The 13,340-nt window shown below is 40.8% G+C and overlaps 1 protein-coding gene across 2 annotated transcripts in view; it reads left to right on the forward strand.

Annotated features, from left to right (window-relative positions):
- The window catches only part of PARN (poly(A)-specific ribonuclease), a 61,432-nt gene that overhangs the window by 15,763 nt on the left and 32,329 nt on the right, over positions 1 to 13,340 (forward strand). Inside the window, exons 16-20 of one of the 2 annotated variants that reach the window (XM_082064767.1) lie at positions 644 to 719; positions 1,039 to 1,149; positions 1,235 to 1,304; positions 7,080 to 7,135; positions 12,001 to 12,087. In XM_082064767.1, coding sequence (XP_081920893.1) covers positions 644 to 719; positions 1,039 to 1,149; positions 1,235 to 1,304; positions 7,080 to 7,135; positions 12,001 to 12,087 — 400 coding nt within the window. The remainder of the gene's footprint in view (positions 1 to 643; positions 720 to 1,038; positions 1,150 to 1,234; positions 1,305 to 7,079; positions 7,136 to 12,000; positions 12,088 to 13,340) is intronic. The other variant, XM_082064768.1, reaches the window with a different exon arrangement.

A 13,340-nucleotide genomic window follows, 5' to 3' on the forward strand; every position in this document is an offset into this window, starting at 1 on the left:
ACATCCTGTGATTCTGTGAAATTCGGTCCTCAAAATTTCAGGCAACTTTAAGAAAGATTGTGTGACATTTTTGGCTTTTCTTTTGCTGTTGATTCTGCAGTTTGTTTTTTTTTTTTTTTCATTGTACTGATTGAAAAAGTGTATTCGATTACTCAAGAAGTTTGGTTTGAAGAAATTAATAATCTGTGTGTATTTTGAGAGATTTTATATATGCACATATGGACTCAGTGATGCAACTCTGCTAATGTCAAGTGTAGGAGCAGCTTAAATGCCTTCAAGTATTATAGCCAATATTTGGGGTATTTTTCCTTGCTGTGAGTGCTGCCTTTTCCTCTGCCACACGTACCGTGCATGGAACCAGATTCACATAGGAATATTACTTTGACATAATTCATCATCAAGAATTCTGAAAAGCGTTAATAAATGCTTATGACTTACAGATACTATGCTGTAGGGAAGGCAAGTTACCTTTTTAAAACTTGTCTTGACAGACTTCTCCAGTGTGTTAGTTTGCAATGAAGCAATATATAAATCCTTAGAGAACACAAGGTGGCAGCGATAAATGCTCGTTTTACCCTGTTTGATTTCAGTTTCCAGGGAAAAAGTGCTTGGCATTGGCAATTGATGGTGTCTTTTCTTGCAGGAGATCATTAATAATACATCCCTTGCAGAACTGGAAAAGCGTTTAAAAGAGGTTCCATTCAGCCCTCCTAAAGTTGGTAAGGGCAGATCAGAATGGTCTTATTTCTGAAGTGTTTTCCTCCTTCAGAGCAAAGAAAGTAGTTTGGTTATTTTTGTTGTTGGTCTAAATGTAAATTCCTCCATTAATATTTAGTGTTTTGATGAAAGGGACTTTAAAGATGGACAATATACACGTAGTGCAGTTGTGTTTAGAACTATTGGTGGAAATCAGTGAGAATCACAGAAAAACTTTCCACTTTTTTTTTTTTTTTTTTTTTTCCAAATAATAGAAAACTGCATGTGTTCAGGGCTTTAACTGCTGTGATCATGTCTTTACAAATTATCTTTTCTCCTCAGAAAGTGCAGAGGGGTTTCCAAGTTACGACACAGCTTCCGAACAGCTTCACGAAGCAGGATACGATGCTTACATTACCGGGCTGTGCTTCATCTCCATGGCGAATTTCCTGGGTATCTGTGCAGGCTTTTTCAACCCTTCTCCTTAGGTCTGTCCATAGCTCCTTGTTACATGTGGAATTTCTTCTTCATTCATCAGGTTCATTCCTCAGTCCACCGAAAAGCCACGTGTCTGCTAGATCGGAACTCATTGAGCCTTTTTTTAACAAGTAAGTAGTTGTATTAAAAGCCCTGCTAACACATGGCAGTGCAGCACTAGCCTTAGAACACGCATCTCTAGCCTCAGAAGCAATGGCTAACTGCGTTTTTCTTTACACTTCAGTTTCGATTGGCTTCCTGGTTCACGCTCGTAATGCTGCAAACGGGCCAGAATTTGTAAAGTAAATGCTTTTTCTTTTGAAGAGAAAGGTTTACTTGCTGCTGACTTCTGAAAGGATGCTTAGAAGAGTACCTGAGCTGCTTTAAGGCCTTCTCCATGCCAGGGTTGAGAATATGTCTACAATTCAGAGAATTATTTCTGGAGTAAGCGTTGGGAGTAGTGGAACTGAAGGAAAGCTGGTCAGGTGTTCTTTACGTTGTAGGACACTGTCAGGAACTGGTGATGGTTAAAACCGAGTACTCCAAACAGTCTGGACAAATGAAAATATCCCTACTGCAATATCAATCCAAATAACACAAAGCTGTTGTGTTAAAAATGTGTTACTTGATAATGTTAAGAAGGTGTAATTAACATACACGATTGGTAGTTAATGGGATGATGCTGCAATTAGTGTTTTGCTTTTGAATTGGAACTTTGTGCAAATTATTTGAACAAATTGAAGTAAGACGTGAGAAATCCAGAAGTCTTTATGCACAGATTTGATTCTTTGCATATTTAATCTGTAGATTTTACCTTCTGAAGCTTCTAACGACAGTATAACCAGTCACATAACGGGAAAGGATATTAAAAAGCAGCTAGTACTTTTGTTTAAATTCAGGAGAAATTCCATCCTTTAAAACCCTGTCATATAGGAGCTGGCAAAACTAATTATTTTAGCTTCAGACGGGCCACAGAAATGAGGGAATAATTGTGATCAGTGGCTTTCAGCTTTTAGTGGTCTGGAAACCAAATAAGTATAGTGACAGCAATTAGGTGATTCTCTTGATACTAAGGTGTGAGGTATGTTCTAGCAGATGTTACAAATTGTATGTACATTCCTTAGATTGAACGTGGACCCGCAGTGACTACTTGATTTGGATGTGAAGGTCATGACAGAACTAATCAGCACAGTTTGGTTTTAAGACAGGATTTATGACAGGGTTGTTTTGTGTAACTCCAGCACACACTCATTTGCCAGTGAGGAGATGCCATTGAGGGGCTTGTTTTTTAAATCATTAACCACAATGGTTTCAGTTCTTTCCAGAGATACATACCTGCGATGAGTACAAACTGAAGCTCCTAAAACTGTCACAATTATAGATTAAATTTAAGCTTTTCGAGGTAATTGTATATTTTGAATGTGACGTTTCTCTCACAGAAACATTTCAAAGTTTTGAGACAAACCTGCTTTGTCTGTTCTGGCTTCGGAGTTAACACCGCCGACCTATAATGAAAGGGAAGGTTAACAGAAAATTGTAGGGAGAACAGTGCTCCTTTTCTGCTCCCCCCCCCCCCATTTTTTAAGCAAGGACTGAAGATTACTGTTTACAAGAAAGTTTATCCATTCTGTCATTACCCAGAACGTGTAGCTTCTTGTTTCAGAAAAGCTATATATTGCTTTTAGATCATGGAAACTTGGAAGGCTGGCCATGTTTTGCATTCACAAGAGCTTTGAAGCTTTGCTGTATTCTAACCAACATCTGTGAGCTCACCTTGGTGAGAGCTTGGAGCCGAGGCCGCCTCACCTTTTTCTTACCGTCAGCAGGCAAATACTTGTCTTTGTAAAGCTGAGTTGGGTTTCTTTTTTTGCTGTAGTGCAAAATAACAAACCAGAATGAGACAACTGAAATACCTGTCCGAATAGCTGTTGGCTACTTAAATCAACAAGCCTTTTGCTCTGTTCAGTGTGTCTTTGCAGCCCAATCTCTGTTTCCAGCACTTGGTCCGTTTAGCACCTGTAAGCAGCATCCAGGGCGTGAGGGATTTCCAGTGATAATATGTTAGGTCCCTAGGACGTATGTTGCTTCTGAGGCTGCTTTGCAGGAATGCTCTGGGCCTCCAGCTTCCTGCTGCGTGTAGTTCTCTCTAGTTTGCGGTCTAGCGGCTTTCCCTAGCTGAGCATCCTCTCTTCCTCCTGGGGAGAAGAAAAACTCTTTTCCTCCTTCCTCCAGAAGTCCTCCCTGATCCTGTGGGCAGCAGTCAGAGCAAGGAAACCTTTTCCTTGGTGCTGTAGTCATGTTCTTCAAGCAAAACACAAACTACAACACGCAAACAGTAAGCTAAACGAATGCAAGTTATGCTATTTGTCACAAAAGCTTTTCCTGAAAGAAGCTGAACGGAGTTTATTATAAGGCAGTTATTTAGAAGCAATGCTCTCAGTTTGAACTATTACCAAGATAGATCGCTTTATTATTCTTTGGGTTGCTTATAAAGTCTTAATGTCAAGATTGCAGAATACTAAGTGTTAATATTTAAATACAGTTTGGAGATTACACCTTTATGTGATTGGTGTGACTGATAGGGTTTTGGAAATGTTTGTTTGAATAGACATCACTAAGATGAACAGAGGGAGTAAATTTCAAACTGAAAAAACGGGCTTTGATTTTTACGGACTTGTTTCAGGAGTTATTTTGACCTCTTTCATTATGTCAGCAAAGTTATGGCACTTCTGGCTTGCCTCTCAAGAGCGTTGGCCACCATATAGGTTCATGTTCTTATAGGTTAATGATGAACGTAGGTCAAATCTTTTGTTTCAACTTCTTGTAAGAGCGGAACTGATTAGAAACGGACTTTCCCTTAGGGTCACTTGGCTCTTCTAGGCATAATGCGGTAATTTATACGATAAACAACTCAATAAGACGCAAATTCCAGAAATGCATTTCTGTAATCTTTATGCTTAATTGTGTATACAACATCTTTGAAAAATCATGTTTGTGTGAACAATCTGTTGTGAGTAACCCCTGGTGAACACTTGGGTGAGATGATGGGACTCATTTTTCTGTAATACCTAAGCTCTTACGTGTATAATTCGAATACTATACTGATATATGCTTTGGAATTTGAAGTTTTTTGACCTGTTTTGTTTAGGGCAACATCTCTTCTTCCATATCTCCCTGCCCCAGCCTACAAGCCCCTCCCAAACTTTCAACACCAACCTTATTTTGGATCCCTTTGGGTTGTTTGAATGTTGGTGGGGTTGTGTTTGTTTGCTTTTCTCTTTTGATGTAGCTGGAGGCAGGATGTGAAAGGTTTGTCCAGAAATAAAACCACCATGTTTTATTAAGCCGAACAGCATGACGGCCTTTAGAAATAAAAATTCTCTTAGAAATCTGGATTTTTCCTACAAAGGGATATTAGAAACCAAAATTTGTGTGGGAAATAGCATTTTTTAGGTTGGTCAGTATAGCTTTTCACTAATTGTGCGTGAATGTAGTGAAAAGCAATGTCATAGCTACAGCCTCTCAAATCTGGCTAATTTACTATAAAGTAGGGTTCATGTTGTCATACAGAACAACCTTATTAGTTCAAATTTTCTGCAGATAGGCGAGGAATCCTCCAACCATAATTATGGATACTGAATTATGGATTATGCTATAACTCAGTGTTCATAATCTGTGTGATGTTAATGCTGCGAGATGCAGTTACTGCTTTAACACACTTCAAGTGCACTTAAGATCAGTATTTATACCATCTTTTTATAGAGTGTGTGTGTATGTACTGTTTAGAGAAATAGCACTTTGACCAAACAAATAAATGTAAGATTTGTCTCAGAGGATAAAATACCGATCTCGGTTAAATGCATTTTTTGGCCTAAGTCTGTTCTTGCTGTTGGCCACTGTCATGTTTTCCTCCCCATGATAACACCTGGGGGCGGGCAGCTTGACTAGTGCTCTCACCAGAAGTTTTAGTTGTATTGTCATAAAAATAAAGATGAAGTTGATTGAAACTGCTACCTAGGGAACTAAACTAGTTATTTGAGTAGTAGCTGGTTCCAAGAATTGTGGGAAAGCTTTCTTTTCAGGTGGCTCAGCTTAAACCAAATCTGCATTTTAAATTTTTTTATTTTCTTTTTTTTTTTTTTTTTAAACTTTTGCTGTCCTGCATAGATGGCAGTCAGTGAAGACTAAACGGTTTTTCCTAACTTGGTGAAATACTGTATATTTAGGCTTTGCTTATCCCCTGCTCTGGAGTCTGAAGGCAGCTGTGGCTCCTACTAACAGTGACCTTGTCAGTATTTCACATGAAGATGTGGACACAAATTGTAGGTAATCAGTGGAACTGAGCCTGCAGTAAAGCCCAACCCAGCAGCAGAGCCAGAGCTGCAGGTTCTTTTCTGCCCGGCCAGGGCAGATCCGACCCTGCCCAACATCTTCCACCACAGACAGAACAGCCACCTCCTGCTATTCCCCCTCGGAGATGTGTCCCACACTCCCTCTCCCTCCTTTAATCTCAAAAATACGCCCTTGTGGCCCCATCACTGGCTCTCCCGGCTGTTGTTTTTGGGTGGATGGCTATTTTTTGTTCCTTTTTTGAGCAATAGCGCTGCACGTCCTGTCAGTATTACCCTGGATCTCTAGGAGATGTCAGAGTAAGGACATTTTTCTCTGTTTCCTTGTGTTCTGAAGGTGGATTCGTTCTCCAGGTGTCACCCCTGTCCCATTCAGAGTGATAATGAAGCCAAAGCTATAGAGTGGGGCACCTAAGGCTACACATAAGTAACTCTGCCTCTGTTGTAAAATATCTTCATTACTCAGTGCTGTGCTGGAATTGTTGAAGTTTCTAAGGTTAACTGAGGCTGATGTTTCTAATTTTATTGATGAAATGCCTTTTGGCTCCTGCACTGCTCAGGGGGCCGCGGTGCATGTTGTACTGGGTATTCCTGAGACTCGGGAGGAGAAATTAGATGGGACAGTGAGTATCAGAGCTGGGACCACTTCTCTCAAGACCCTCTAGCTCGGTGCGTTTTCTCCTCAGTGGTGTTTGGTTTCGTTTGGGTTTTTTTCCTTCTGAGTATTTATAGTAAAACCAAGTTATCAGCTGCATTCCAGTAGACTTTTCAGTGACATAAGTAACTATAATGATGTGATATTCAAACTTCAAAAAACTAACAGTGAATGTGGTTTGGAGGGGACTTACAGATCACTCTGCACACTTGGGATGTTTTTATCAGCTGTTTAGATCAGGTATTACTTAGTTGAAAACTGTAACTGTAATCTGATAAGCATTTTAGAAGCTTTTCGAAGTTATATTCTGACAATTTTAGGCAACTTAATTTGGAGTAAATTGTTTTAAGAGCTGCACGTGAGCTTTTATTGAAAGCATTTCATGAGTGTTTTGAGAAGCTCTTCAGTTCCATGTTAAAGCGCAAAGGACTCATCCTATCTCCACTGAAGTGCCGCGATGGCTTGGGCAGTTCTAGGGCTTTCAAATCCATTCTATCTAAAAGCACAGTGCAGCGCTCAGGAAGCGGGGATGTGTATTTAGAACGCCAGCTTTTGCACTGTCCACTGTGCAAGTGGCTCTTACTGTGCGCAGCTGCTACTTTCTAAATGGTCATTTCCCCACCTGCTCTAATTGTTTTCAGCAGTAACAGTGTGAGTGTGGGGCTTCTTGTTCTGTTGAATCAGTAAAATAACTAGCATGATGCCAAGTAACTTTTTAATCTGGATATTTAGATAGTGGATTGGGCTTAATTAGAAGGTCTGTTTTAATACAGTTTAAGAAGTGGTTGGGATGATTAATTCTGTTTCTTCAGAAACAACATCTAAATAAAACATAGAAAGGAAAGGTTATTAAAGGGTCTTGGGCAGAGATTTGCTAATGGTGCTTTTCCATTTTGTTCCAGGCTATTTCTTATGAGAGTAATGGACATACCGTACCTCAATTTGGAAGGACCAGACTGTAAGTAGCTTATTTCATTGTAAACTTACTACCATTCTGACAAATTTCCTGCAGATGGAGGTGTAAAGATGAATTGTCATGTATCTAAAGCATGGGACATGAGCTGTGTTTTTAACTTACTAGCCACTTATCAAATGATCCAAACATCTCCTTTATGTGGAAAGAAACAGTAAAGCCATAAGTTCTTCAGATTTGACCTGAGAATCTTAATTATAAATGAGATCAACTAGAAGAGATTAAACCATTGTAACTAAATGTAACAGAGTTTGAAGTTAACAGCTTTATGGTTATTTTGAGTTACTATTCATATGTACCCTACAAGATACAAAGCGGGGTCTTAACACCTTTTCCCCCTCTGCCCTCCCTCCAGCAGTAAATGTAGGATCCAAACTAGCAAATAGCAAATGGTTCTGCAAATCTGCTGGCCGCTTTCGTTCACAATTTGCATGCAGCGGTACCTTACTTCAGTCAGAACAGCAGAATGCTTTTGCCCTGTGAGATTATGGTTACGCAGACGGAAAAATATTACTTGACATATTTTTACAATTTAAGTTATCTCAGGCTGCAGACCTAGGGCTGTATTAAGTTGCTAACACATTTAAATGAAAACAGATTTTACCAATATAAAGGTCCTATGAGGGAGAAAACTTCAGATGAGTGTTACCACTGGTGTCTTGACTTAGGAAGACGTGAAGCCCTGGAGGTCAGTCTAATTCTCCACTAGCTGAAAGCTTAATTTTACACCGATACATGAATGTCTTAAAAATAATACCTATCTGCAAGCAATATTGGTGTGAAGACATTTTCCACTTCATGCACCAGAAAACTCTGACTGGAGGATGTGACCCTCTATTAGATGCTAGTTTAATATTAACTGTTATCTAATTATGTTGCATACTTCTTTCCCCAACTGTTTGATCCTGAGTGGAAGAATGGATAAATACTTGGGGTCATTGAGGCGATGCCAAAGGTTCTCAGCTGTGAAGATGCTTCTTCCATTTGCCAGCCAGCTTATGGGGTTGTTTTGGTACTTAGCCAAGAAGAGTTGCCAAAAAAGTCTGCCTCTGAAAATCTCTTTTATCTGAAAGCGTAGGGGAAAGGGACCTGGGGTCCTGGGGACAGCAGGGTGACCATGAGCCAGCACTGGGCCCTTGTGGCCAGGAAGCCAATGGTACCTGGGGTGGGTTAGAAGGGGGTGGTCAGTAGGTCAGAGAGGTTCTCCTGCCCCTCTGCTCTGCCCTGGGGAGACCACACCTGGAATCTTGTGTCCAGTTGTGGCCCCTCAGTTCCAGCAGGACAGGGAACTGCTGGAGAGAGTCCAGCGCAGCCACCAAGATGCTGAAGGGAGTGGAGCATCTCCCGTGTGAGGAAAGGCTGAGGGAGCTGGGGCTCTGGAGCTGGACAAGAGGAGACTGAGGGGGGACTCATTCCTGGGGATCAATATGGAAAGGGGGAGTGTCAGGAGGATGGAGCCAGGCTCTTCTGGTGACAACCAGTGACAGGACAAGGGGCAACGGGTGCAAACTGGAACACTGAAAGATGAGAAGAAACTTGTTCCTGGTGAGGGTGGCAGAGCCTGGCCCAGGCTGCCCAGGGGGGTTGTGGAGTCTCCTTCTGTGCAGACATTCCAACCCGCCTGGACACCTTCCTGTGTAACCTCATCTGGGTGTTCCTGCTCCATGGGGGGATTGCACTGGATGAGCTTTCCAGGGCCCTTCCAACCCCTGACATTCTGTGACTCTGTGAAAGTCACTCCTGTGGAACAGACGGATGGAGATGTCACAACACAAGGGAGATTTTCTAAGCTTCAAAATGAAAAAGTACATCTAGGGTGGCATGTTTGGCTGGCTGCTTTAGGAACTTCTGTTTCCATTCTGAGATTTCAGTGCTCCCGTGAGTTGAAGAAGCTCTCTGGTTGGTATTGTCTGTAGGGGAGTTTTTGCAGAGTCTTTTTTCCAGAAATACTGGAGTTTGGTAACATATGCCAGGTCAAATAGTATTGAGTATGTCAAAGTGACTTTCATCATCTTCTTTTGTTACTGTGTGTAAAAAACTCCTTTACAAAGAATGAAGTTGCAGCACAAAATAACTGCCAAGCAGAATATGAACCAAATATTTCTCACCTGAGCAGGGAGAAGAGATAGAGGTTTAACAGAGAAATTTCAGAATAAGCTGATACTGGAGGGTTAGGAGTAGCTTCTTCTCTCTAATCAACAGGAAAAAAGCTGTTAGAACATCTGGAACTGGAGTTGTTACACTTCTCCACTACTGGATTGCAGATCCATAAACCTTGGAATTGCTGGCTGCTCAAAAGGCTGTGCAGCGAGAATTGATCTTGTTAACCCAGCTCATGGGCTTTGGGTGTTCACTTGTGTAGTCTCACAAGAGTTGAAGAAGAGTTGCTTAAAAAATTTGGTGTTCTTTTTGGTTTTGAAGTAGCAGATTTAAGGAAGAAGAGTTCACGTGAGCTGGTGAAGGGATTGCTGCTCGTGTCTCCATCCGCCCCGGTGCTCAGGTGCTCGTGCAAACCCGTGATGTGTTAACAGGGAGTTTCTTACAAACACATGCTAACCTGGCTTGTTTTCCGCAAAAAAGCACATACAAGGACATCACGATTGGCTGGAGACTGGCTGTCCTGACACCTTCAGTGAACAGTTTTATCTGGAAAAGGCTGCATTCCTGCATACCTGTCTCTAATTTCAATTTTATTTCAGCCGATATGATCAGACAGATGAAAAATTTACCTCTTTCCAAGCTGCTTGGGTTCTGGTGACCAATTAATTAGACACCATGTTGCAACTTAACACAAGGTCATGTCCTGGTCTTTTGCTTTTTTCAACTGAAAAACCAGGTTCTTTATGCAAAGCAGAACAAGTAGTAACTCAACCCAAAACTTGCGAAACTTATTTTCCTCTGATTTCATGAAACATTCAGTATTTCGCTTCTGAGATGCTGGGTTACAACTGTATTATTTCTGTCTTCTTTTACTGTTGGTACGGGCATATTGGTGCTTCTGTGGAGATTTTTTTTTCCCTTTTTGTATTTGAATATAATTGCTGCAGTCTCTTCCTTGGAAGAAGACAGAGCATTTGGAAATCTGTCCTATTTTCCTGACATGTTTTGGTTAGGAACTGGAGCTCTAGAGGCCTCTGTGGAACTGTTGTGTTCTGTTGAGTTTACGCAAGATGTTAAAATATTATTTGGGAATAAAAATTCCATTAATCCTTTGGGCAGGGATGGAGAGGCTTAAAACCAAAGCACATAAAAATCTGTCTATTCAGGAAGCACAGTAGCTGTTGAAAGCTGCAGCTCTCAAGTTTATGCAAAAATGAAGACTTATTTGTGGAACAGATTTACACCTAGAAACAAATGTGCTTTCTCCTCTAAAGCACATAGCAGGCTGAGACACTGCCGCTTACTGCAATTACTAGTGGTAACTGAATTGTAGTAATTGCTAATGCTTAGCCATATTTATGAAATTAGCAATCCACAAGTAAACAGTGTAAAATTGCAACTTAACCAAATGTGGCAAAGACCCCAACAGGTTTGCCTTGTGTGATGGGGTCAAGTACCCCGGAAAGTCAGAGATAGCAAGTGGTCAACAGTCTGATTTCGGACACATGTGCTCCATGAACCAGATCCACCTTGAAAAACTCTCCTGTTTCAATGCTGGAAGCAAAGGAGATCGAAACAAGAAAAGTGTGTTATCACAAAGGAATTCAGGAGGGTCATTCATGGAGATGAAAGTCAGTCCCTATGTCTCTGTACCCGCAGAAGAGGAAAGCTCTTCCTGGCAGTGCGTCTGTGTGGTCACGTTAAGATCTGATCATAGAAAGCTGTGTGTAGTTAATCCTTGAGTTACTTTAACTAAGTGGAATACTCCATCTGAATGGTTCAGCCTCTGTCTAACATCAGACATACAAAGACAAGGGGAGATACTGCAATGTGTCATGCATAAACCCAGAAATCTCTGCAGATACCTGTGGAGAGGCTCACTTAATGACTTGCTAATAGTTTCATATGAGTATGAGAAATATTTCAGTATCTTTGCACCACAAAATAAAGTATTCCACTTGCTTCTTTTAAAAATATAGTAGGAATTCATGGGTTCTAAAAAGCTCTTGTGTCCAGTGAAAGGAATTTCAGTCACGTGTATATTGTGATTTCTTATGTACAAATGATCTTTCCTGGGGAAGGCAAAAGTCGCTCCTGTTGCTCTCCTGCCTCTGATGGTGCCCAGGAGCAGATGTGCGGGTGGGATGTGTCACGGGGCAGGCGGACAGGGATAATTCCTGCTGCACCCTCACCGTGTCCGGCATTTGTGACTTGGATTCTCTCTCTGATTCACAAAACTCCAAATAACTTCCAGCGTACACCAAAGACTTCTCTTGCACTTCTTCTTTACATGTTGGCCTTTCTATGCTATTTTTTGACATAGTTTTTAATTTAAAAAGAAAAGTCTGTCAGTGTGTACATTCTAGCTTGTACCGAATGTTATCTGAAAACTGAATTGGTCATTGTTTCACAGTACGTTTTTATTTACAGAAAAATGGTCACATTTAATTATTGTTAAGAATTTTTTCAAGCTCAAGCTGGAGAATGAAGAGGTTTTTAGTTCTGTACTTGATCTTGGCACAAGGATATGAAGGTCTGGGTTTGTGGGCAGTTCCCACTGCATGTGATGCTGTTTCGGGTTCCTGCAGAGCCAGTAGGATTTACTGTGTCTGCTTCGTGCATAACTGCAGGTACATTTCCTTGGTGCCTGATATAGATCTTGGCCTCTTTTCTTACTAGAAAAACAACCCTACGTGACCATCTTAGATATTCTAAAGATACCAGGAGTGACTCTTATTTTTGTTCCGCAGTGCAGCCGAAACGAGATCATGTTCTTCATGTTACTTTCCCCAAAGAGTGGAAGACTAGTGACCTTTACCAGCTTTTCAGTGCCTTTGGTGAGTGATATAGTCTATCCTGCCTTATATGTTTGGTTTTGGGTTTGTTTTTTTTCCAAATTTGTCATTAGCAAGTACTGCTGGTTTTGCTTGTTATGTTTAGTCTTTGGATGCAAATTTACTCCAGTACAGGTAGTGATTAATCGCCTTCAGTTATTTTTGAATGGTGTCCTCTGGATGTTGTTTGTAATGATGTGTTGCAGCCCTTACTGGCTGCTCTTCAGGAATCTTTGTATGTGGTGCTTGTTGAATATCGTGGGCCTTTGATCGTTTCATTTCCAGCCCCTCCTGGGAGGAGGTGAGAGTTTCTATAGGTGGTTCGTGTGAAAGGCAGGTCAGGGTTTTAGGAATAAGCTTCCTCCTGCAGTCCGCTTAACGCCAGGCGCTCATTAATAGGAGGTTCAGCAAGCAAGCTTGAAAACGGGCAATTTGATTTTGAGATTGTGAACACCATCCAAGTCAGAAGAAACCAAAAAAAGTCATCTAATAACTGCAGGCGAGTAGCCCTGTTGTTCCTCTACTGAGTGTTAGTATTTAAGGGAAGGACATGAGATCCCGATGAGCTGACAGGGATGTCCCGAGACCTGACCCCTGCAGCAGCAAACAGCAGTTACGCTTTGCATCCCTAATCCCTAAAGCAGAACTAGAACGAGCTTTCATACATCCCTGTGTTGGATGCTGTTCCCAAGATTTTTATTGTGGCTTCGTTTTTCATTGCTGGGTACGGTGGTGCTTCAGAAGAGATCTTTTGGGCTTGCAAGTAATTTAAAATAATTTTTCTATATTTTTTGCATTATTTTCCAGAAATATTTGCTCGCAATACTAACAATAATTAAAAGTAGCTTATTAAATGTTACATATCGTAGACATTTATGCATCTTGCCTTCCTCAGATTCTGTAATAATTGCTTTATTTAATTGCTTAAAAAAAAAAGAGGACTCCTTTTACCAAGTGTTTATTGGGGAGGATTGCTTTCTCATTTAAAAAGGATAAAATAATTTCTTTACATTAATCTTGGTAGCATTAAGCACAGCATGTATGACTGAATTTGTAATTTCCCTATTCCTAAAAATGTTCTGCTTGGCACTGTAATTTTCCTGCCCCCAGTCTTACTCAAAACCCAATAGCAATTTTGTCAATTGGAGTATAATCACTGTAGAAACTCCGTGTATTTTTATATGTGTTTTTAAGCAGATGAATGACTAGTTGGGACTCTTAAAAATGGACCTTTCAGAGACAAGGAAATGAAGAGA

This window comes from Streptopelia decaocto (genome assembly GCF_964273445.1).
Source record: "Streptopelia decaocto genome assembly, chromosome: 13".
NCBI classification, from domain to species: Eukaryota; Metazoa; Chordata; class Aves; order Columbiformes; family Columbidae; genus Streptopelia; species Streptopelia decaocto.